The sequence below is a fragment of the Saccopteryx leptura genome, chromosome 7, assembly GCF_036850995.1.
Source record: "Saccopteryx leptura isolate mSacLep1 chromosome 7, mSacLep1_pri_phased_curated, whole genome shotgun sequence".
NCBI lineage: Eukaryota > Metazoa > Chordata > Mammalia > Chiroptera > Emballonuridae > Saccopteryx > Saccopteryx leptura.
Genome location: NC_089509.1, coordinates 37,136,575 through 37,163,340, shown reverse-complemented (window position 1 = coordinate 37,163,340; position 26,766 = coordinate 37,136,575). Strand labels below are relative to the sequence as shown.

The window sequence follows — 26,766 nt, the reverse complement described above, 5'->3', positions numbered from 1 at the left end:
TCTAGTGGTGGAAATAGCTATAAGCAAACCAGGGGTTTATCCTGTTCCCCTCTTCTTAAAAAAAGATAAGAAAAGAATAAAGTAGTTACAAATATAAGAAGTGAATAGCACTAAATACTAGAATATTGCAGTTGGAGGAAAATGTAAAAGTTGTTTTATTCTAATCTCTTTTCTTTAACAACCTCTAACCTGCTTCTGTTTGAAAACTGTTGGCTACTGGGAATTCATTTCTTGAGAAAGCACTACAAAGGAACGGCTGAGCTCTGACTCTTTAATTTATTAGTAGTAGTCTTGGTCCTACCCTCTCATGACCTGGGCCACAGCCTTTACCCTGATGCAGACCATGGCTCAGTTTTCTGTGCTCTCAGTCGCAAATGCACACGTCCTCAGCTATGCTTGAAGTCACGTGGTTTTAAATGTGGCACCTTCACCTAAGGAATTTATGAGCAGTGCCTCTTCTTGCGGCCTCATAACAACTGTTGAGCTAAACAAATTTCACCCCATGACACAGCTTAACTCTGTGTTAGATTGTTTTGGTCCCCACATAACATCTTTACAAACAACGATGTTAAAGGTTTGAAATGTAGGTTCTATGGAGAAGAAAAGAAAAGAATTATTATAATTTAGCAAAGAGAAAGTCACTGACTGAATTATTGATTTAAAGAGTGAAGAATCCAAGGTTCTACTTCAGTCCTCAGGCCCAGGAAGAGGAAACACGCTTAATTGTATCAGCAGAGATTTGTTTAGAATCAGGGAGCGTTGTCTGCATCAAGCACTCACACACTATCGAAGATGGTGTTAGTAGAAATAGAATTAAAATGTAATGGTCAAGTGTTCCATGGGGTCTGATAACACAGCAGAGGGGCTGAAGCTATGGGGGTGAATCCAACAGCAGCAAAAGTAACAGCTGGAGAACGTGACAGCCCAGAGAGATCTCGTGTCTGGCAGAGTTGGAGGAAGATAGATACTAAAGGTGGGAGTAGGTGAGTGGACTCGCTTCCAAATAACAAAAGGCCAGTGCAGCAGAAAAACAAATACTGAATGTATTGGTTGAGTGTATTTGGAGACTTTGATGAGGAAGAAAAGATTTGCTTGTAGCATCACACTGACTCTGACATGTCTATGCTTACATTTGGAGCTATGACAATCTGCTGCATTATGTTTTTACCAATTAATAAGAGGAGAAAAAATAACACATAGTCTTTAATTGAAACCAGCCAAGAGGACAATTACACAGAAGGCGTTAGCTCAGTGACACAGTGTAAACAATATGTTCTCCTGGAAACATATTCTGTTCCACTGGCTACAGATGCAGTAGGTTGGACATAACGGTAGGAAGTCTTATTTTTCAGAAAAAGCTAAAAAGGGATCCTCCGGCTAAGAGGCTTCCCTCTTCAATACTGTTTTTCAGACCTTGTTTAGAAAATAATTCAACAAATTGGATTAAAGTCCAATAGCTTGACTGTTACAGAATAATATACTTGCCTTTTTTGTTACCTAAGAAATTGTTTGAGTCCGTTTAGAGCTACTTATACAGCTTTTTTGCTATAACTGCTATGGTAGTAGGGTCTAACTATAATACATGTAAGAAAAATGGAAAGCACAATAAGAAGTAGTTCCTGAGGAATCCTTATGTACATGGATATCCACACGTAGTGAGAATTCCTGTGCACAGACCGTAGACTAAGTGAGCCTGACAAGCTGCTACAGTGACACCGAGCTGGCGAGGACACAGTGGGTGCACCACAGCACAGGGCGTTTCTCTCTTCATTTCACACCACAGATAGTCATTAGGGATCATCCTCTGCGGTGAGGTTTGTTCATCTGGTTGAGTCTACCACTCATAGGCCAAACAGCAAGCAGCCATACTAATTGCAATTTATTGACCTATGCTAATCATTTCAAATCTCAATAAAGTGATTACTTTAAGCTTTTTGACAACTGGATCAGAGCAGCTCTCTAGCAGTTATTGGAGACTTTGTAACTCACATGATCATGGGCAGAAATCCTAGATGAGCATTACATAACTTATACAGATAGACACCAAAGTGAAAGGAAGTTATTAGTCAAGGAACACTTAAAGAAAACAAAGGAGGCCCTGGCCGGTTGGCTCAGCAGTAGAGTGTTGACTCAGAGTATGGAAGTCTCAGGTTCGATTCCCAGTCAGAGCACACAGGAGAGGTGACCATCTGCTGCTCCTTCTCTCTCTCCCTTTCTCTCTCTCCCTCTCCCTCTCGCAGCTATGGCTTGATTGATTTGAGCACTTTGGCCTAGGTGCTGAAGATGGCTCCTGTGAGCCTCCGCTTCAGGTGCTAAAAATAGCTCAGATGTGAGTGGCTCCAGATAAGCAAAGCATTGGTCCCAGACAGGGGTTACCAACTGTATCCCAGTCAGGGTGCATGCAGGAGTCTGTCTGTCTATTTCCCCTCCTCTCAGTTGGAAAAGAAGAAGAAGAAAAAAAAAAGAAAGAAAAGAAAAATGATTTGAGAAAGAATTTGAAAAAGAAGCTGAGAATATAACTTAGGGAGACTCGAGATAATTTTTATTTATTAAAGAAAATGGGAACAATGGATGCTATAACAAAGCAACCAAGCCATGGAAGAATGAAAACAACTTGTAATTGCAGTGAACAAATGGAAAAGAACAATACACTACCTCCTGTTTCATAATCCATATCATTTCCATACCATCTCCTCTTACCGTTCTCTACTCAAATGCAAACTCATTGGTGGACAAACACTAGATAATTAATTGAACACCCTGATGCCAAACATGAATATTTAAATTAGCAGATTTTGCAACAAAGACATAGTGGCCTTAAACAAAACACTAGAGCACCTGGATATGATAGACATCTACAGGACATTTCATCCCAAAGTGACTGAGTATACATTTTTCTCCAGTGTACATGGATCATTCTCAAGAATTGACCATATATTGGGCCACAAAAACAACATCAGCAAATTCAGAAAAATTGAAGTTGTACCAAGCATATTTTCTGATCATAAAGCCTTGAAACTAGAATTCAACTGCAAAAAAGAGGAAAAAAATCCCACAAAAATGTGGAAACTAAACAACATACTTTTAAAAAATGAATGGGTCAAAGAAGATATAAGTGCAGAGATCAAAAGATATATACAGACTAATGAAAATGACAATACGACATATCAGAATCTATGGGATGCAGCAAAAGCAGTGATAAGAGGGAAGTTCATATCACTTTAGGCATATATGAACAAACAAGAGAGAGCCCAAGTGAACCACTTAACTTCCTACCTTAAGGAACTAGAAAAAGAAGAACAAAGAAAACCCAAAACCAGCCGAAGAAAGGAGATAATAAAAATCAGAGCAGAAATAAATGAATTAGAGAACAGAAAAACTATAGAAAAAAATTAATAGAACAAGGATCTGGTTCTTTGAAAAGATCAAGAAAATTGACAAACCCTTGGCAAGACTTACCAAGGAAAAAAGAGAAAGAACTCATATAAACAAAATCCAAAATGAAAGAGGAGAAATCACCACGGACACCGTAGATATACAAAGAATTATTGTAGAATACTATGAAAAACTTTATGCCACTAAATTCAACAACCTAGAAGAAATGGATAAATTCCTAGAACAATACAACCTTCCTAGACTGAGTCAAGAAGAAGCAGAAAGCCTAAACAGACCTATTAGTACAGAAGAAATAGAAAAAAACATTAAAAACCTCCCCAAAAATAAAAGTCCAGGCCCTGACGGCTATACCAGCGAATTTTATCAAACATTCAAAGAAGACTTGGTTCCTATTCTACTCAAAGTCTTCCAAAAAATTGAAGAAGAAGCAATACTTCCGAACACATTTTATGAGGCCAACATAACCCTCATACCAAAACCAGGCAAGGATGGCACAAAAAAAGAAAACTACAGACCAATATCTCTAATGAATACAGATGCTAAAATACTAAACAAAATACTAGCAAATCGAATACAACAACATATTAAAAAAATAATACATCATGATCAAGTGGGATTCATCCCAGAATCTCAAGGATGGTTCAACATACGTAAAACGGTTAATGTAATACACCATATCAACAAAACAAAGAACAAAAACCACATGATCTTATCAATAGACGCAGAAAAGGCTTTTGATAAAATACAACACAATTTTATGTTTAAGACTCTCAACAAAATGGGTATAGAAGGAAAATATCTCAACATGATAAAGGCCATATATGATAAACCATCAGCTAACATCATATTAAATGGCACTAAACTGAAGGCTTTCCCCCTTAAATCAGGAACAAGACAGGGTTGTCCACTCTCTCCACTCTTATTTAATGTGGTACTAGAGGTTCTAGCCAGAGCAATCAGACAAGACAAAGAAATAAAAGGCATCCATATCAGAAAAGAAGAAGTAAAGGTATCACTTTTTGCAGATGATATGATCCTATACATCGAAAACCCCAAAGAATCCACAAAAAGACTACTAGAAACAATAAGCCAATACAGTAAGGTCGCAGGATACAAAATTAACATACAGAAGTCAATAGCCTTTCTATATGCCAACAATGAAACAATTGAGAACAAACTCAAAAGAATAATCCCCTTCACGATTGCAACAAAAAAAATAAAATACTTAGGAATAAACATAACAAAGAATGTAAAGGACTTATATAATGAAAACTATAAACCATTGTTAAGGGAAATCGAAAAAGATATAATGAGATGGAAGAATATACCTTGTTCTTGGCTAGGAAGAATAAATATAATCAAGATGGCTATATTACCCAAAGCAATATACAAATTTAATGCAATTCCCATCAAACTTCCAATGATGTTTTTTAAAAAATAGAGCAAAAAATCAGATTTATATGGAACTATAAAAAACCCCGAATAGCCAAAGCAATCCTAAAGAAAAAGAATGAAGCTGGGGGCATTACAATACCTGACTTCAAACTATATTATAGGGCCACGACAATCAAAACAGCATGGTATTGGCAGAAAAATAGACACTCAGACCAATGGAACAGAATAGAAAGTCCAGAAATAAAACCACATATATATAGTCAAATAATTTTTGATAAAGGGGCCAACAACACACAATGGAGAAAAGAAAGCCTCTTCAATAAATGGTGCTGGGAAAACTGGAAAGCCACATGCAAAAGAATGAAACTGGACTACAGTCTCTCCCCCTGTACAAAAATTAACTCAAAATGGATCAAAGATCTAAACATAAGACCTGAAACAATTAAGTACATAGAAGAAGACATAGGTACTCAACTCATGGACCTGGGTTTTAAAGAGCATTTTATGAATTTGACTCCACAGGCAAGAGAAGTGAAGGAAAAATTAATGAATGGGACTACATCAGACTAAGAAGTTTTTGCTCAGCAAGAGAAACTGATAGCAAAATAAACAGAAAGCCAACTAAATGGGAAATGATATTTTCAAACAACCGCTCAGATAAGGGCCTAATATCCAAAATATACAAAGAACTCATAAAACTCAACAACAAACAAACAAACAATCCAATAAAAAAATGGGAAGAGGATATGAACAGACACTTCTCCCAGGAAGAAATACAAATGGCCAACAGATATATGAAAAGATGCTCATCTTCTTTAGCTATTAGAGAAATGCAAATCAAAACGGCAATGAGATGCCACCTCACACCTGTTTGATTAGCTATTATTAGCAAGACAGGTAATAGCAAATGTTGGAGAGGCTGTGGAGAAAAAGGAACCCTCATACACTGTTGGTGGGAATGTAAAGTAGTACAACCATTATGGAAGAAAGTATGGTGGTTCCTCAAAAAACTGAAAATAGAACTACCTTATGACCCAGCAATCCCTCTACTGGGTATATACCCCAAAAACTCAGAAACATTGATACGTAAAGACACATGCAGCCCCATGTTTATTGCAGCACTGTTCACAGTGGCCAGGGCATGGAAACAACCAAAAAGTCCGTCAATAGATGACTGGATAAAGAAGATGTGGCACATATACACTATGGAATACTACTCAGCCATAAGAAATGATGACATCGGAACATTTACAGCAAAATGGTGGGATCTTGATAACATGATACGAAGCGAAATAAGTAAATCAGAAAAAACCAGGAACTGCATTATTCCATACGTAGGTGGGACATAAAAGTGAAACTAAGAGACATTGATAAGAGTGTGGTGGTTACGGGGGGGGGGGGGGGGGGGGAGGGGTGACAGGACAATCTGACATTGGGTGATGGGTATGCAACATAATTGAACGACAAGATAACCTGGACTTGTTATCTTTGAATATATGTATCCTGATTTATTGATGTCACCCCATTAAAAAAATAAAATTAAAAAAATTTAAAAAATTTAAAAATAAATAAATAAATAAATAAATTAGCAGATTTTGATTACATCTCCAACTGATTTTCCCATCCTCAAAGTATAAATATCATCAACTCTGGAGATGGGAGAGTTCATGGCAGACTGCTAACTTTTGAGGATAAGATATAAAGAAACTGTCTTTTTCAAGCCTTCAAATAGCCAGTAATTATTTTGTATACATTATATATATGCCGCCTGACCAGGCGGTGGCGCAGTGGATAGAGCATCGGACTGGGATGCTGAGAACCCAGGTTCGAGACCTCGAGGTCGCCAGCTTGAGCGCGGGCTCATCTGGTTTGAGCAAAAGCTCACCAGCTTGGGCCCAAGGTCACTGGCTCAAGCAAGGGGTTACTCGGTCTGCTGAAGGCCCGTGGTCAAGGCACATATGTATGAGAGGGCAATCAATGAACAACTAAGGTGTCGCAATGTGCAACGAAAAGCTGATGATTGATGCTTCTCATCTCTCCATTCCTGTCTGTCTGTCCTTGTCTATCCCTCACTCTAACTCTCTCTCTGTCTCTGTAAAATAAAATAAAAAACAAAATTATAAATATATATGTGCCTATTAACATAGAACACTATGAATAATTAGTTAAGAAAACACTTTATATGTTACCTTATTTTCTCTCAATGACAATCCCATGACAGTTTGGCGAAGTTGCTATCACCATTATATTGATTACAATACTGACGCTGACAATATGGCATGACTTGTTGTCATACAACCAGCAAGAGAAAGATTGAGGAATAATACTCAGGTTTATGTATGCCTTCCTTCCCTGTTGTCTCAACAGTGCACAATCTGTTCTTTGGAATACTTTTCTCTATGAATACTAGGGCTTAAAAAAAGGAATATACTAACAGGGCTGCATGTTAGTTATAGCAAGGATAGCATATAGAAGGATCTTACAGATGTTTTATTGTCACCATGGGAGTACTAATTACTTTTAAATGAATGTGTCATAATTGAAAGTAGTATCTTTCCATAGAAAACCACAGAAATTGCTTGACCAGGCGTTGGCGCAGTAGATAGAATGTTGGACTGGGATGTGGAGGACCCAGGTTCAAGACCCCAAGGTGCTAGCTTGAGCATGGGCTCATCTGTCTTGAGCAAAAAGCTCACCAGCTTGGACTGAAGATCGCTGGCTCAAGTAAGGGGTTACTCGGTCTGCTGAAGGCCCGCGGTCAAGGCACATATGAGAAAGCATTCAGTGAACAACTAAGGTGTTGCAACAAAGAACTATGATTGATGCTTCTCATCTCTCTCCGTTCCTGTCTGTCTGTCCCTGTCTATCCCTCTCTGACTCTCTCTCTCTGTCCCTGTAAAAAAAGAAAAAAAAAAAGAAAATCACAGAAATCTAAAAAAAAATCGCAGGAAACTAATACTCATAGATCATGAGGGACTGCAGCAACAATGGTGAAATCTAAAATAGAATAAGCAACACTTGGGGTTCAGATTCAGCAGGGGTCCCCAAATCTTTTACACAGGGGGCCAGTTCACTGTCCCTCAGACCGTTGGAGGGCCTCCACATACAGTGCTCCTCTCACTGACCACTAATGAAAGAGGTGCCCCTTCTGGAAGTGCGGCGAGGGGCCGGATAAATGGCCTCAGGGGGCCGCATGTGGCCCACGGGCCGTAGTTTGGGGACGCTTGAGTTTGAGGATGGTTTTTGCTAGTTTTCAGTGACATTTGCTACTATACTCAGTCTGCTGAGGACCTGAGGTTCCATTAGTCTTTTATCTATAGACCAGGAACTACTGCCACTAAGTCATAGGACAGTTTCCCAGGGAAGTCTTTAGAGACATATATCAAACAAGATGTGTGTAAGTGCTGACAGACACTAGAGGGTATGAGCGCAGCAAGAAAAAAGGTAGAAAGGATATATATAATATCAACTAGGTAGCATTTAATGGCGAATGTAATTACATTGCTGGAAGCCTTTTACCAAAAAAAAAAAAAAAAGAAAGAAAGAAAGAAAGAAAAGAAATTTAGATTTGAGGTCTGATTTTGATAATAGTAAGCATCTCTGCCTAGAAATAAGAAGTCCCTATTTTGTCTTATTACAGGGTTTCTGGGGCTGTGTCTGTCTCCTGAGCTCTTTCATGCATGTGTACTTTTCTTAAGACATAACTTGTACTGTATTAACAAATTACTTGGTATTTTATTAACAAATAAAAAAAAAAGAAGATCCCTTGATTGTCCATACCTTTTCCTGGTTTTGGAATATATGAAACAGTTTCTCTCTCTCTCTCTCTCTCTCTCTCTCTCTCTGTGTGTGTGTGTGTGTGTGTGTGTGTTTGGTAAAACTTTGGATGTGTTTGAAAAAGGTTTTGTAAAAATGTGCATAACCACCACCTCCAATACTAAAGTTGTGCATCTGCTGATAATCCCTTAAGTTTTTAAAAACAAAGGGTCACTATTTAGCTTGTATGAAACTAGAAAATTTGATTTTGACCTAAGCAGAATAGACCCTTTGGGCCTTCCAAAAGTAATTATTCTAGAACATTGAATTCTGTCTTTAAACCAACCCAGTTATCTCCAGTCATATATTTGAATTGCTCTGGAAGTTTACTGTGTGTTTCTAACCAGCAACTTTATTCTTAAAATAACAAACAAACAAAGCAGAAACAAAAAGAAAATAAACCCGCAAACCTTATTCAGTAAATAAAAGGAGCTATGACCACAAAGACTGCCTACAAGATTCCTGCCTCACATTGGAGTGGCCAGATGGAGCCTCAGATGTGGGGCTCACATGACTTTAACCTGAATAAATCTTGACCATCTCTCAGCACGTGGCCAAGACTGGCTGGGCGCCTGCGCTTGATGGTGTGGCTCATCTCTGAGAATTAGGGTTGCTGGAGAAGAAAACTGAAACTGCAAAAGGATTATAAGTCAGGGCACTAAGTACTGACCTGGTGCTGGGGGCCTGCGTTCTATACCTTCTTCACCTCTAACTAACCACGTGGAACTTCCTCTCTGCGTCTCAGTTTTTCTTCCTGGTAAAATGAAGAAATATTACTTGACCAGTGTTTCCTCATATCTTTTAGCAGTTGAACAGCTTTTTACAATGAAGTCATATAGAGAGCCCCAACGTAGAAAACCGAAATGCGGAGGCATTCGCCTGTCAATGACAGATGGAAAAGCGGGCACTGACTCAGCCTCGCCGTAGTTCTCGGTGGCCCTGGAGACGTCTCACAAAATGCTCAGTTTCCGCAGAAGACAGTTTGAAGATGCCTCAAGTAATTTATTAGGGCCTAAATATTTAAAACTTCTTGACCATTTTTCAACACTTTTACCCTTAAGGACAAGTGAAATCTAAGGCAGCAATCACCCTGAGCATAAGAAAATTCGACTCAGATCACTGGCTCCATAATCTTCATGCAACATCAGGTTGGTTAACTCAAGAACTGAAATTCTGGTGTACTGGTCCGCAGACCAGCAGTTGAAAAACACTGATCTACAGCTTATAAATACAGTGACACAAGCGAGGGTACTTTGCTTAAAAATGGCACCAGAATTTTTGCACAGTATGCTACTTTATAGAAGCGATTCATAACCATTTGTTAAATGGAATATTTTCAATTCTCCTCAAGGTTTCAGGTCACTGAAGGTCAGGTGAAGAGTCTCCTGAGGGTGCCAATAGTGTTGCCCCCAAACAGGTGTGCAATGACTTAAGACTCAGTAATAACTCATAACTACACCTCTCCCCTGCTACATTTCCCAGAGGAGTTTGAAAATGAAGACTGGGTGCGGTAACTGAGCATTAAGGGGAAGGCCGCCATTTTTTGTCTCATTTCTGGAACTCTGCCCAGTCGTGGAGCTAAGAATGGAGAAAGGTCCACGGTGGCAGTACCTGGCTTAGAGAGACATTCTTTGCATTCTATAGGCAGATAACAGTCTGAAGTTGTACAATCCCAGTTTAAAATAAAGAATTTGAAAATTGTAACTTCCAGAGATTCTCATTTGATAATCATACGCAAGTCAAGCCATCTCTCCATTCATTTGCAATGTCTTTGCTTTAGTCTCTTGCATGAGTGCAGGATACGTCCTAACTTAAAAAAATATCATGGTACAATCCTCACACCACCTTTTTATGACTGCCTACCATATATATTCAAAGTCATATGCAGATATGCTAAAGAATCTTGTGCCTAAGGAAAAGAAATCATATTTTTCATATTCTTAGAAATAAAACCTTCCTTTGGGCTTGTGGAGAAACGCTTCATGGATCGTGAACTAACTGTTGAGCATCAGCAGCGTAACACAGCTACCAAATGGTTAATTGCCTTTGATGATCAAAATGAAGAGGATTTACCCCTTGGACCAGCAGCACTAATATGCAAGAGCAGAGCATCTATAGTAATTTTTTAAATATTTATTTACTTTTTTGATGGAGAGAGAGAAAGGGAGAGAGAGAAGTATCAACTGGTTGCTCCACTTAATTTGACTGCTTCTGGTAGGTGCCTTGGCTGGGTATCGGAGCAGTGATCTCAGGCTCAAGGGAAGCCAGTGGCCCCTTGCTCAGGCTGGTGCCCTTGGGCTCAAACTGGTGACCTTGGGATTGTGACAACGATCCCACACTCAAGCCAGCAACCCCTCGCTCAAGCCAGCAACCTCGAGTTTTGAGCCTCTGACCTAGCATCCCAGGTCGATGCTCTAGCCACTGCGCCACCACCAGTCAGGTCATCTGTAGGTGTTTTTTTGTTTGTTTGTTTTTATATTTTTCTGAAGTGAGAAGCGGGGTGGCGGAAAGACAGACTCCTGCATGTGCCGACTGGGATCCACCTGGCATGCCCACCAAGGGGCAATGCTCTGCCCATCTGGGCCATATCTCCATTGCAACTGGAGCCATTCTAGCACCTGAGGCAGAGGCCATGGAGCCATCCTCAGTGCCCAGGCCAACTTTTGCTCCAATGGAGCCTTGTCTGCAGGAGGGGAAGAGAGAGATAGAAAGAAAGTAGAGGGGGAAGTGTGAGAAGCAGATGGGCGCTTCTCCTCTGTGCCATGGTCAGGAATTGAACCCGGGACTTCCACATGCCAGGCCAATGCTCTACCACTGAGCCAACCAGCCAGGGCCCATATGTAGTTTTTGAAGGTCTTGTTCAAGTGTGGCTCAACTGAATTGTAGAGAAATTGTAATGCTGCTTTCTATAAAAAGCATAGTTTATTCATATGTTTTGATTCCCTACTGGCATGGTATGCATTAAAGAGAATTCAGCAAGGTAGACAATAGTGGAGGAAGAGCTGCAATTTTACTGCAATGATTTTTTGTTGTTGTTGTTAAATAGCCAAAACTTTTCTCTATTCTGCTCTGTTTGGGTTTTAATACTTGCTAAAGTCTGTTTAAAATACTTGTGGCCAGTGTTTATTATACCGTGGTTGCATTGTAGTATATAAAGTGGTTATTAAGTACTGTGGTTATAAATCACTTGAAGAGCTCTATAACATTTTTACTGGCTTGTTTTGTTCTGTGTTCCTATTCATAGGATATCAATAACGAGAGTGACAGCTGACATTTCTCTTGCTAAGAGGTCTGTCCTAAATAATCCCAGCAAGAGAGCAATAATTGAACGTTCGAACACTCGGTCCAGCCTAGGTAAGACGTTCAAAATGCGGTACTTCTCCAAGCTGTGCTTTCAGACTGAGATAACAAGTGTTGAGTTTGTGAATAGCTTTTCCCATTTGCTCCCCAGTCTGAATGGGGGAACTCTGAATAACTGAAGAGAATGTGATCTGTGGAAAAGAAGGGGGCGAGTTCTGCAGCAGCCAGCACCTCCTCTCTCAGCTCTAGTCCGTTAGCTAATTAGCCTGGTGGGAAGAATCCTCACGGGCTCTCCTAGTCTGTTATTGCCTAACTGTGTGAAGCCACTCATCTCTGCAGTGCCCAGCTTTCTCACGATGGTTAATAATATCTGTCATACCTAAATTGTAGCTGACATGAAAGGAAATTAGATATTCAGCCTCCTTAGGTCTTTAGAAGAAAGCTATATCATGGCCTTCTTTGTGTTGCTTCTGCTGCTAACTGGTAGTGCCCAGAATAGTCACATCTTTAAGTGGAAATAGTAACCACCATTAATAATATGCAGGTTGTTTAAACATGTCTTTCCAAGAGCACCAATTTAAAGACATACTGAAATGTACCATGATGGAGAAGATAAAAAGTGGTTAGCTGCATCAAGCCATATATGAGCAGGGCTGTACAGGCTGGATTCACCAGGCACAGAAGCACGTACATGCTGCTGGTGAATCACAGCATTCATATCAAAAGGCTGTTTGTGGTTTCTACGGTAGCCAAGTGGTATAGTCCACGCATAACTTTCTGAGAGTCTCTTTTGTGTTCACATTCTAAGAGCAACTTGACTGCCCTCTTCCTCATGGGTAGAGAAGGGTCTACTATGCCACTACCTTTTTTAAACTACTGAAATGAGCTCTATAGATGATTGAAAACTAAAAAGATAAACAATAAAAAAATTCAAGGTAGATTGCAGGCTCAAACATCTCATCAAGAATTCATTGAAGGTTGTGCCAAGAATTGAGGGGGTTGGAAAGAGTATCAACCCAAGTATCATCTCTATATTCCTGGCATGGAGTTGGCAGACAGTAATTGATCAATAAATGTTTATCTGATGGTTGCTTTGTGAAAGAATGCTGAACTCAACAAATGAAAAAGGCGTCAGAGCTTATGAGGGCGAAGGCCCATGCATCAGTGGTTTCTTTTTTTTTTTTTTAAGTCCTGTATTTAGAGCCTTCCATATACAGAATGAAATGCTTTTAAAGGCACAATATTTTAACTTTAAGGAGGTAATGATGGCAGAATTGACAATGATGAATCAGATTACATAATTGACTAGAACCAAGTGTCACGGGTGACAAGGATGCCAAATTAGGTTGAAGATTTCTCAAACAAGCATCTTTTCTCTGTTCTCCTGTCTTTCACTCTCCTCTCACTCTTCCCAGTGCCTTTGACTTCCTCTGATGTATAACGAGAGGCTAATGGATGCTTAAAAGCATAAGCTAGGTTGCCTGGCTTTAACCATATGTACCAGCCAAGGGTTTCATGATGAATCTTTGAAGTCATCGACATAATCTAGTCACCTGTTGTTAGAGTCAGTGGAGTGGGTGGGGTGGAGTTAGTGTAAATATTGAGGAAGAAACAAGGTAGACATCAGCCCATTGCTTTCCCCTTTACTCTGTAAATTTATGTGCCACAAACATTGGAGTTGGTTTAATGGCAGTCTATTATAATAATCACTGTGTGAGCCATTTATGTCCATTTGCCTGCTTGTTAGTGAACATTTGCATTCATCAAATGTTTATTGAACACTTGGTACATGCTATGCATTGTGCCAGACTTGGGAAATACAAATGTGACTAAGACAAAGCCTCTTACCCATGAGCAAACAGAAAGGAGAAAGAGATGGTTAAAATACAGTTTGATAAGGAAATATGAGCAAAGAGCTAGGGCTATGAAGAAAGAAGGGTAGAGAGTAAGAGATGTCTGAGAAGACATCCCAGAAGTTGTACATATTTGAGCTGGTTCTTCAAGGCAAACGAGAATGTGCAAAGATATCAGCATATAAAAAACAAAAAACATTGTGTGGTTGAGAAACAAGTAGTTCTGTACAGAGCATGCTTAGCAAATGGGAGTGCATGACATGGTTTGAAAGCAACAGAAGAGACTGAAAAAAGTCGATTGAGTCCAGTATGTCAGGGCTCTATGTTCCTTGCTAAAGAGATCTCCAAAATAAATCCTGTGAAATGGTACTTTTAAAAGATACCAAATAGTTGTTACATCCCAAATGTGTTCTATGGTCAAATAAATTTGAAAATTCTGTATTAAACAATTGGAAGTTTTCTTCACTGCAAGGCTTTTCAGAGATGTTAAAATATAAAGGGTAATGCATGCTTGAAATGTCAAGAGTAGGCAATATTTCTCTTACAGAATGCCTCCTTCTTCCCATAGGCTATCTTAAGGAATTAGGCTTCCAGGCTACTCGCTTTGGGAAATGTTGCTTCAAGCCCTATGGAGCTATTGAAGTAGTTTAAGCATTTGGATATTAAAAAAGGATCACAGGTGATAGAAAGGCTGGAGAAAGATGGGTCCAGATCCGTCATAGTCAAGTTGTAGGTGTTTATTAACGTCCCTTCAGCATCACAGTCCATGACTCCTCATAGCTCCATTTGTCTGAAATAAGATCATGATGAAAGTTTCATTGGAACCCTTCTGAGGATCAACCTGGGTAGTCAAGATTGTTGGATTTGGTTCAAGTTATTCTTTAAGAAAATTAGTTACGTAGATAAATATGTCTTTCACTTCCTCACACATATAGTTTATTTCTTGCATTCTGTATACATATTATCCAAATATCAGACCCACTCCAGTATATAGTGTGGCTCTTGCAGCCTCCTGGCTTGCTCTGCCTGAGGACCTCTCTGCTTGTTACAGAGTGCCCATTGCCCTAGTATTTTGTGTTGGTTAAGCAGCAGGTGTGCCCGCCCTCTGCATCTGTCAGAAACCACACTTTCCTCATTGCTGGTGCAGAAGAGATAAGGACCAGGTGTTTCTGAGTTACTTGCTCAGAGCGCCTCGAGGGTTCTCTGTACCAGAGCAGTCCAGTTTGCATCACTGCCTTTTTGCTACTTCAGAAAATACTGTATTCAGACTTGAATCTTAAAGCAATAAAGACTTGTTCTAGCATAGTCCTGGGCAGGAGTTAACGTTAAACCAGGGGCAGTTTCATAAAAACCCCAAGTGGAGAAAATGCCCCCAACAGCCTGAGGCTGAAATTTACTGCAATAAAAAATAAAATTTATTTTTTAAAACTCTCGCATAAGAAAAGTCTTTTAAAAAACTGTTTCTGATGTGAGAAAAAGGGGACAAATATGCTATTATGACTAACAAATGTAGAATATCATTTCAGAAAAATTTTGCAAATAAGCCTAATTGTCCAAATTCTTTTACATTGATACTTTGAAAGTTACCTTTCAAAGCAACATGAAATCTTTCAGGCCATTTATATTAGATCACATGAAAAAGGGTAGGTATGTTGACTCTTTAAATTCATACTTCTAATACAGATCGTGCGTCAGTGATTTTGTGGGAAATGATATGTGTGTGCTGTAAGGCAATGCCCAAGAAATAGAGTGTCCTGACAGTTCTGAGCATTCACAACCCCACACACCAAGTCAACCCATTTGATTACAGAAAGGAGAACTTTTTAGTGGGGCACATGAACTTGAATTTATACTGGATAAGCAAAACAAATTATGGGATTCTGGTGCACACCCCTTCAGCAACAACACCTTATCCTAGCTCATCTTTGGAGTACAGGTAATTTAAATTAGGTAGCTTTGTCTGCTCTGTACAATTTGGACACAATTACAGTATTGTTAGGTCACACCTGTTACTCAAAATAAAAGGCAAAACAAGATCATCTCTCTGAAAATTAGTCTAATGGAGACTTTGGACCTGACCCAATATATCAGATGATTTGTAAAATGACAATCTATTTTGATCTTTTAAAAATGACTGGATTGCTTTAGACATTGACATTAACTAGATTCTGATAACTTGGCTATTACAGCCACCAAATAGATGTATGTCTAGATGCATTGCCACATTTTAATATAATTGGTCTTAGTTGATTTTTTTAAATAATATGAAAGATAATTATGCCTCAGAACTGTCCACTTGGCAATAATACTTAGATTAAGGCTTAGGAAGATGCTAGTTATAAGAGTAGACCCAGAAAGTTTAACCAGGGATATGAAGCTGTGCAGTTCAGTCAAAACAGGTAAAATGTGGGATTTTTTTTAAAAAGTCATTATCCCTAAAATATTAATCGATAAGTTGTTCATTGGTAGAATAATTCAGTGCTGCCTCTGAGGTTGCTCTGCATGTGTGTTTCAGTTATTTTCTAAATGTGATTTTAGTTTTTATAGCTAAATAAAAATTCTCTGGAAAAAGCAACAATCAAAAATAACAGAGCTATATAAATAGCTAAATATTAGGGTGAATGAAAGAAGCAAATCAAGAGAAACATCTCAAATTTTCTACCAACTATTTGGTTTTATGCAAAACTCAACCCATTTTTCTTTCTTGAGAAGAGATCTTAAGTTAGATATGTAAATTCCAAATGTTCCGATTTTCAGTGTAGACATCTGAAAGGGGTACTGTACATAATTTTTAAATATAGAAACTGATTAGTAAAGAGAACCATGACTTGCTATTTGTTATTTTTCCTTTTAGCGGAAGTGCAAAGTGAAATTGAAAGAATCTTTGAGTTGGCAAGATCTTTGCAACTGGTTGTTCTTGATGCAGACACCATCAATCACCCAGCACAACTTATAAAGACTTCCTTAGCACCAATTATTGTTCATGTAAAAGTCTCATCTCCAAAGGTAATTTGCTTATCTCTAGTTTAAGATTAACAGGGTTTTTGTTGTTGTTGTTTTTCCTTTGTGCCTTTTTGTTAGTGGACAAGGAGAATGTCTTGTTTAGACCCTTTTTAATGAGAACAGTTTTTTATTTCCCACAGTTTGTAAAGGTTCTAGAAATTCTGAAATAGCAAATAAAAAATAGTCCAGTCCTTCATAAAGCTCATGGTCTATTGTGGTTCCCTAATCAGGCAGTTATGCAAGAATATAACAGAAACAGAAAATTTTAAAAGGTGAGGAAAAGTAAACTATGTCTTTTCAGATACTTTGGGTTCTACTTTGTTCATTTCTTGGGTAATATTGATTCTTGTATCAGCTAATATTTGCTCCCCAGTTAAAAGAGTACCTAGTTCAAGAAAGGTATCTAGATTTATCATATAGAAAATAAAACCTCACTGTCTAAAATCTCTTATGGAAACATTGTAGATCCTTATATTTGTGCTTAGTTGGGTTCTTTGAGGAATACAGAGGGTCCTCGGGTTACAACACCATTTCGTTCCTATGTCAGTGACGTAACCTGAATTTTGGTGTAAGTCAAAACACACCCTAGCCTAACACAAATGGAACACTTGTGCTTTTAACAGTCCAGAATGGCGTAGGTGAGCATACTGGGGGATGCCAACCCCCTCACTCATACACCACATTACTGCATATTCTTCTGCTGCGTGCAACCAAACTAGTTCACCCACATGGTTCATATGTAGGACACTAGGGGCATAAGCCAAAACACTCACATCTCAATTTTTTAAAGTTTTTATGGGAGTGAACATCATAAACTCAAAACATCGTATGTCAAGACTGTTATAACCCGATGACCCCGTACAGTTATTCTGTAAGCACATGGGGTATTTGCCATGTACCTTCATGCCACCAGGGGAGAGAAAAATGAAAGTGAGACAGCCTCAGAATGGTCACTTTTGATTTGGGTGTTCTTTCATTTTTAAAAACTGTTTTAAAAGTTTAATATGAAGTCTGTACCTTTGGGGAGTACCACCTTAATAATCAGTTTCTTTTCCAGTGCCTACAGCAGTGCATTTTAGTACTTACCTGGCAATTCAATTCCATCCGGAACAGTAGTCTCCTGTTGTGGTGGACAGTTTCACCAGAAGCTTTGCCCTCTCCCATCATCTTGGGCACTGGTTCTGCCTAGGATGAGCTTGGGAATCCTAACCAAACCAGGACCTTTTGGGAATCATTAGAATTGGCTGAAATCACGTTAACCACCTGGAGGACTCTTTAAGGGGACTGAAGGAGATGCAGGTGCCCTTCATTGCAGTGGAATCGATTTCAACCTCTCAGCCCTGCCCCCGTGACCGTGTGGCTCACAGGTGCAGGAACTGGGGCTCTGGAAGACATGTGTGCTGAGGTATCATGGAGCCTCAAACACTAGTACTGCTTTGGGGCAGAGGTTCCTGTTTCAGCTACAAAAAAAAAATTAAGGGAGAGTGGAGTCTCTGGCAAAATGCAGTTACAGCAGTGCCCAAAAGACAGGTGTACCACTGGCTTATATGTGGCAATATACCAGTACAAATGTTTTGCTTAGATTTCTATCATGAGATTCTCTTACTACTGTAAAACTTAACTGGGACCAAACATATAAATGACTCTGATATTTATGTGATATTGAGATAGCAAATCAAAATATTACTCAAGTGAATTTGGACATAAATGACCTGGTACAGATCAGTTCCTCCACTTTTACAGGGCTCCCTTTGAAATCTCTGGGTAAACTCTATGGTGGGAGCTCAAGATCCCATCAAGACCTCACATGGAGTGAGAATAGGACGAACCTATCAAATCCACAATAACTGAAAGCCAGTGTAAGCAGATGATGTCATTACAGAGTTTATAGATATGATTTGTCACATTCCATTTTCTCTCTATTAATCCTCAGTGCTAAACAGACTATAAAAAGACATCTTTGGTATATTTGGTTTTTTTTCAACTCATTGACAATATCTCAGATTCATTCTTCTTCTGTCAGGTTTTACAGCGGTTGATTAAATCGAGAGGAAAATCCCAAAGTAAACATTTAAATGTGCAACTGGTGGCAGCTGATAAACTTGCACAATGCCCCCCAGTAAGTACAGTCATTTTTCATTTTTTGTCTTGATTATTCTTAACTAGTTAAGAGACTATGGTGGTGTTTGTGTTTCTTTTCCATATTAGCATTGTCATTTATATTCTTGAATGACGGTGATGATGGTATGTTGTCATCAACCTAAAGAATTTCTTGGAACAAACTAATGCTGTGATGTTGGCTGCACGCAGGCATCCGGAACTGGGTGTTGTCTGCCATGTAATAAGAAATGAACTTAGTGTCCTGTGCCTAGATCCTTACTGCTACCATGACTACCTAGCAAATACTCAGCAAACTAATTCAGTCATGCAGACACTTTTATGAAAAGAAAAGAAAAGTAAAAGGAAACATATTGATTTGTCTTTCCTTAACTTTTCCTCCTGAAAGTTCTGATAAGCCAAAAAGATTATGACATTGATGGTTGAGAATTTATTGGAACTAGAATTATAGCCAATGAAGAGGTCAGGGTTGAGTAAGGTGAAAAGTTGTATTATAGCAACATTTCCCCTAGCGCTGTGGCCACATAACAGCTGCTGAGTTGGAAGCCAAGCAAGTAGGGGGAGGTGGTGGGTGGAGGAGGTAACGGCTGTCGTGTGGGTCACCGGTGTCCTCACCTGCCCAGCTGACTTACTATTTCTGTACTTGTGTTTCTCTAAGAGAAATAACTGTTTTGTTTGTTTGTTTTCACTGATTTGATTCATTGTATTTATACTTCCATAAGGATTGTGTGTGTGGAGCATAAAATCCAATCCAGATGTTTACATAGACAATACAATACAGCTGTTAAAAGTATAGACTCTGGCCCTGGCCGGTTGGCTCAGCGGTAGAGCGTCGGCCTAGCGTGCGGAGGACCCGGGTTCGATTCCCGGCCAGGGCACATAGGAGAAGCGCCCATTTGCTTCTCCACCCCTCCGCCGCGCTTTCCTCTCTGTCTCTCTCTTCCCCTCCCGCAGCCAAGGCTCCATTGGAGCAAAGATGGCCCGGGCGCTGGGGATGGCTCTGTGGCCTCTGCCTCAGGCGCTAGAGTGGCTCTGGTCGCAATATGGCGACACCCAGGATGGGCAGAGCATCGCCCCCTGGGGGGCAGAGCGTCGCCCCTGGTGGGCGTGCCGAGTGGATCCCGGTCGGGCGCATGCCGGAGTCTGTCTGACTGTCTCTCCCTGTTTCCAGCTTCAGAAAAGAAAAAAAAAAAAAAAAATGAAAAAAAAAAAAAAAGTATAGACTCTGGAGCCAGGTGGCCCACGTTTGAATGCTCACTAATCCACAGGAGGGCTTGCATCCCTGGTTAGGTAGTCTTCAGCGTGTACCTCTCTCATTGAGTTGTGAACAGACTCAGTGAGTGAGTATGTGGAAAAGCCTTTGGGAACAGTGTCTGGCAGACCATACGCCCATCTAAGTGTTTCTGTGTTAATTGCAAGTTGTACCTGTGCTGTGTGTGCCTAACCCGTCAGGCTCTGTGAGGACCTGTGCCTCTCTGGTTTGCTGTTGTATCTCAAACTCCTATCACAGTGTGCCCATGATACAATTTGAGTGAATGAATGAAAGAACATACAGGCAATAAGAGTAATAATGCATCAATTTATCAGATGCTTACAATGGGCCAGATACTGTGCTGGATGTTTTACATAGGTTATCTCTAATCCTCACAGTTACCTAGTAAGATAAGTGGTATTATCTTCATTATATAGTTGAGTCAACTGAAGACAGAGGTGAAGTGTTTTCTCTAAGGTCACACAGCCAATTAGGATCAGATTGACGATTTGTCTGGCTCCAAAATCAATTTTCTCTCCTCACAACTGCACCCAACTGTTCACATACACACGTGTGCCCACACATATATGGTTATGTGCACACACGCCCTGGTTACCTGCCTTCAAATAATTTGGATAGCTTGAAGTCTGCAGTGCTGTGGTAAGAAATCTAGCTTGACATTGTCTACTAATGAAGTCCACTTATTTGATGGAACGTATGATTAAAGCACTGAGCAAATGTAGACAAAGGACGGGAACCTTTTTGATCAGCTACCAAAAGCCAGGAACTATGCTGTTGTCTCCAATCTCAGAACAGCCTTATCATGATAATTATATCAGTTGGGGTTTTCTGGGAAGCAGAGACCTAAGTAGACGAGAGAGATCAGCACAGGCTCTCGCTCCAGGGGAAATCTGAACCTGCGCCCCTGTCACTGCCCTAGTAAAGAACACTATCATTACTTTCTGAGGAGACAGTCCCTGGGTAAGACTTGTTGGGTGTCATAATTAGTAAATGACCCCCAAGATTCGACCTTAGATCTCTCTGACTCCAACAAACCTGTCCACTATGCCAGTGGTTCTCAACCTTTTTACACTTGAGGACTGGTGAAAGTAGGAGAGTTATTTTGGGGCCTGCTAGAGCAAAAATAAAAACCATTACAAGGATTTAGCGCATTATGTTTTAATTATAGTACTGTAAAATGAAAATTCTCTAAAATAACCAGATGAACAGTAAATACGTATATTTTAATAGAACAAAACTGAAATTTCTAGAGACTAATACTAATTCAAGTAGAGCTAGCGTGGAATCTGCTGTTGCTTCTTTGCAAGAAGAACACTTGATGACCGAGGCTGCAGTTTTGTTTCCGAAAGACGAATTGCATTCAGTTTCTCTGTTTGGTCTTCATTAGTCGTAAGAGCCAAAAAAAAGTCTTCTCATACAAGTAAGTAGTAGAAAATACAATTAAAAATGTAATAGTAGGCCCTGGCTGGTTGGCTCAGTGGTAGAGCGTCGGCCTGGCGTGCAGGAGTCCCGGGTTCGATTCCCGGCCAGGGCACACAGGAGAAGCGCCCATCTGCTTCTCCACCCCTCCCCCTCTCCTTCCTCTCTCTTTCCCTCCCACAGCCACGGCTCCACTGGAGCAAAGTTTGCCCAGGCGCTGAGGATTGCTCTGTGGCCTCTGCCTCAGGCGCTAGAATGGCTCTGATTGCGGCAGAGCGACGCCCCAGATGGGTAGAGCATCGCCTCCTGGTGGGCATGCCAGGTGGATCCCGGTCAGGCGCATGCGGGAGTCTGTCTGACTGCCTCCCCGTTGCCAGCTTCGGAAAAATACAAAAAAAAATGTAATAGCTTTATAACTAAAAGATGGATTTTCTTTTTCTAGTGATACCCAAAATTGTGACAGTGATTGCATTTTAGGTTTGGACACCAGAGTGATAGCAGAAGATAAATCTATCAGTTTTTCTTTTTCACAATGATTAAAGGAGCAGGAGTTGATATCTTTCATGAAGGGGTTATTGATTCAGAGGTTACCTTTACAGGAATCCTCATTTTTCAGAGTAATAATGATCATAGTTTAGAACTAACACTCTTAAATGTTGACTTATTGTATTAAATACAAATTTCCTGTTGATGTCTGCAATAATCAAAGGGGCTTGAAAAAGTGGAAACATTTCTACATCTTCTATGGAGCATTCAGTACTACATAAGTTTATCTGAATGCCTTTTGTCTTTTGCTCATGATTTGTAAATGCTCTGCACAGTGCAAAAGGTTGTTCGAACAAGCCTACAAATTCCTAGCATATATAATACAACCTCAACAGTATTTTCATTGATGACTCAGGCTGATAAGTGGCAATCACCGTACACATAAGCAGATTCAACTAAGATCACTAGGTCTATAATCTTCATACAACATCAGGGTAGTTAACTCTTTCACAGCCCAGCACAAACTTCTGGCATACCGACACCTGGCAGTTGGAAAACACTGCACTTTGCCGCTCCACTGCTACACAGGGCTGTGCAGTGTTGATGAGCCTCTGGTCCCCAACTTGGTCTTGCAAGAAAGAGTCTATTTTCTATTTCGACCCCCATCCCACTGGGCAGACAGGATATTTAGCTATGTTTGCAGGCACCTTTACCCTATTCCACAGCCGAACAGTGACCCCAAGTCGTAGGGTGGGGTTGGTGAGGATGTTGAGGAAGTTGAGGGAGTGAGGGGGAGAGGTCCAAATTGCAGAATCATTCACCAGGCCCAAGTACTCCTGAGGGATGGCTGTCTGCTGCGTCAGACCTCAGATGGAGCTGGGGACCCTCAGCAAGGCACAGAGACACATAACTCTTCCTGTCTGGGACGTTGAAAAGGGAGCTCCCTTTTTTCTCTGTCTGAGGGAGGGGTGTGTCTTCCTCTTTTCTCCTCTTGTTGCTATTAAAAGACTTCCTCTGCTTTGGCTATACTAAAAACATCCCCACCTGCTTTTGTTTCTGGGGTAGTTAGCAAAATCTCTCCAACCAATTTAGACTTTTGGGAAACAAGACCCAGGAGGGGAAATGGGGAGCTAGCAATTTCCTGCCACAACCCCAATCCCCTACTCCCTGTCTCTCCCCCCCAACCTCTCCCCACCCACCAGAACAGATCCTGCCACTTGCTTGAATTGTAGACAGGAACAGGGGAAAATACAAAAGGAAAAACACAGACTAGTATCTTAAAACTTGTTTGCCATGTCTGTCTTCACCGACGTAAGAAGGTCTACACTGTGGGGACAGACCAGCTCTGGGAGGCCCAGAGGTGGCGCTGAGATCCGCAGGAGTGAGCAGGAGCAGGCTGGCGTGTACTCAAGTGCAGTTAGGCCTCTCTAATTCCATCTGGCAGTGTAATCAGATTGACGACTAGGAGGAAGGCATTTCACAAGTCTGCCCAAATGCAGATACCAAAAGCAATAGGCTGGCTTTCTAAGTGGCAAGCTCCTTATCTCTAAATGCATTAGATTTTAGGCAGGGGTTGGGGTGGAGCAGGCTTTATTAACAAATGCCAGAGATACTGTACAAGGAATTTCCTCTAGTGAAGACTATGGTAAGCTATCTAAGACAAGAATATGGTATCTAAGATTCCTTCCCTACTCTAAGACTCTGATTCTATCTAGAGTTTGGAAGTGATCAGCATAGAGATATTATTGAACGCATATGGGTTGTGGAACCCAGGGAAGAAGAGAATATGAAAATAAGATACATCAAGTCAGATGTTATCTTCATTGTTTCAAAACATCCCAGTGCAATGTACAGTGATATATTATAAACGTGTACACCTGAAACCTATATAATTTTAATCATTAAGATCAGATACTTCTACAGGTCACCATATGGGCATGTCTGAGAATATGGTATCCGTGCCTCTATGTGGTTAAACCAGACAGACTCCAAATATTTAGTCCATGTGGCTTGCCTGCAGTTAACCTCTTGGCAAGTATTAAAATACATTCAGCAAACATGTTTTAAGCATTAGGCTTGGTACCTTCCTACGTGTGAGGGATACAAAGGCATGTTCCTGCCACCAAGCAGTATATAGACTAATACAGTGATTTTCAACTGGTGTGCTACAAGAATTTTTAAAACATGCAATATGTACCTGACTGTCTAGTCAGGGGCACTGACCTCTTTTCTCTTAGATTGTCAAATAAGAAAATGAGAACAGTCAACCGATGTGAATGAATCAACATTATATCTATTTTTTTGTCGGATCGGCTAAAGTGTATTTTTGGTGTGCTGCAAAATTTTAGTAATTAGTTTATATGTATCATGATATGCAAAAGATTGAAAGTCACTAGACTAATAGGATTACAGTTTGTTGTATCAACTCTTGGCAAACAATTTGGTAGGTCATAAATCTCATAGATTAGAGAGTGGTGTAGCTCAAAGCTCTTCTACCTCAGCGCTGTTGACATTTTAGGCCGGATATATTTTGTTGGCAGTCCTGTGCATAGTAGGATGCTTAGCAGGATCGTGGTTGTTAGCAACTCCCCAAGTGTGACCACTGAGAGCATCTCCAGACATTGCCAAATGTCTCCTATGGGGGGGGGGGGAATCACTCCAGATTGAGAACCACTGGATTAGATTAATATATGCACAAGTTTTGGGTAATAATGTTATAAGAAGTCTCAGTAAGTAATTCCTTGTGATACATTTTAGGTAAATTGAAGTTGTTTCTTATTAAATTGATCTTTTTATGAGAATGAGTTTATTAAGATTTATTTCTAATTACTAGAGAAAATACTTGTGCTCCATTAAAATGAGGTATTTTACTGTTGGGGGGTAATAATTGAGTAGTTGTACATATAATACAACTTATGACATCTGAAATAGCTGGAACCAAGAAAAGATATGTGCATACTAAATGCAAATAATACTGTGAGCTGCCTTAGGACTTGTCCCCGGGTCAGAAATTTCAGACAGCTTCATACATGGGGAAGACACTCTCTTTATCTTTCGGCAGGATAAATAATTCTTTGTTGTGTATAATTGGTCAGATAACCTGGAATTTTAAACAAGCAGTCTAGATCAGCAAGGTTACCTTGTATTTAATATTTTAAAACTGTTTACATTATTAAACATGTTCATTTGGTATTCTGTGAGCAGCATTTGTAATGCTAAGAAGGAATTGTACACTCTACTTTGGCCTGCTTGAAGAAATCTCTGGATTATTAAAAAGTAGTAGTGATCTAAAAATGTGTCTGCATTTGTCCCTGCTCTGTTTCAAGTCCATAGTTATAATGTCATCCAAAGATTGGTGATCACTCTGTCATGGTAGTTCTAGAAGAAGAATTTGCTACTTGCTTAATTGGCCACTACATCTCCAATCTGTAAAGTCAGCAGATTACACTGGCAGAGTGTCACATTGCTAAGAAATTGAAAGGCAACAGTTCTTGCAAAGTGAAATCTAAGAGAGTACTGAAAGAAGTTTTAACTCTCTGTAACCAGAAAAATGAATACTAAATTCCGGGATACAATACGAAGTCAACAGGTGTGATGAGGAATGAGCTCTGATACCAAAAATGTTTGCGAAAACACTTGCTTAAACAAACCTTAATACTGAGCCTTAATACTCAAGCCTTAATACTGAGCATGTTATATTTCCATTTGGGCAGATAGTGTGCAGTACTTGCGCTAGATGTTGACTATAGAACCGTTTTTCTACACAGCTTCCTATGGGTCTAGTGTTTGGCGGAATATTTCCAGGGAGAGATTGATCCAGCCCAACCTCCTCGTTTTACTAGTGAGGGAACTAAGACCTAGAGAGGTGGATGGGCTTTCCAAATGTCATTTACTTTGACCAAAGTCAGCATAAGATCTCTGTCCTCCTTTAGCGAGACTTTAGATAGTGAACGGCAACAGGCTGGTTATTATACGTTCTCCTGGAAAGAAATCATGGGTTTTGTGGAGGAAAGAAACATTCCCCCCCTTTTCCCTAGTTTTTCTGGCTGATCTAATAATCAAATTGACAGACAGATCAGCAAGAGAAAATAACCAAATTTAATTATGTGTGTATATATATATATATATATATACAGGGGTTCCCATGAGAATATAGGAGCCAAGGACAAATCTGGCAGTTAAATCATTTTTTTGTTGTTAGATTTTTATTTGTTAATTTTTAGAAAGAGAGGAGAGAGAGACAGAGAGAAGGGGGAGGAGCAGGAAGCATCAACTCCCATGTGTACCTTACCAGACAAGTGCAGGGTTTTGAACTGGCGACCTCAGTGTTCCAGGTCGACACTTTATCCACTGCGCCACCACAGGTCAGGCCCATTTTAAGCTCAGGAGAAAGGGGCATTGTGGTTTGGGACTTCAGAGGGCCAGAGGCAATTCGTATGGAGATGGAAGCAAACCCTTGGTAAATAAATGTTTGTTCAAGCATTTTTAACAATGGGACACAGATAGGATGTTGATCAAATGGGCCTTCCTGGGTTCCTCCCTGTCCCTCACACCTCATTCATATTAAATTCTAATTACTGTATTTCCTCTTGTATAAGATTCTTCCATGTATAAGACGCACCTAAATTATAGGGCCTAAAATTTGAAAAAAGATGTATTACATAAAGTTATTGAACTCAAGATTTATTCTTCATAAAATTCATACAA

General features: G+C 39.9%; 1 protein-coding gene across 4 annotated transcripts in view; it reads left to right on the top strand.

Annotated features, from left to right (window-relative positions):
* Positions 1 to 26,766, top strand: part of CACNB4 (calcium voltage-gated channel auxiliary subunit beta 4) — a 280,735-nt gene that overhangs the window by 240,197 nt on the left and 13,772 nt on the right. For all 4 annotated transcript variants that reach the window (XM_066345078.1, XM_066345079.1, XM_066345080.1 and 1 more), the window contains 3 exons: positions 11,852 to 11,961; positions 16,615 to 16,766; positions 18,787 to 18,882. In XM_066345078.1, the coding sequence (XP_066201175.1) occupies positions 11,852 to 11,961; positions 16,615 to 16,766; positions 18,787 to 18,882 (358 nt within the window). The remainder of the gene's footprint in view (positions 1 to 11,851; positions 11,962 to 16,614; positions 16,767 to 18,786; positions 18,883 to 26,766) is intronic.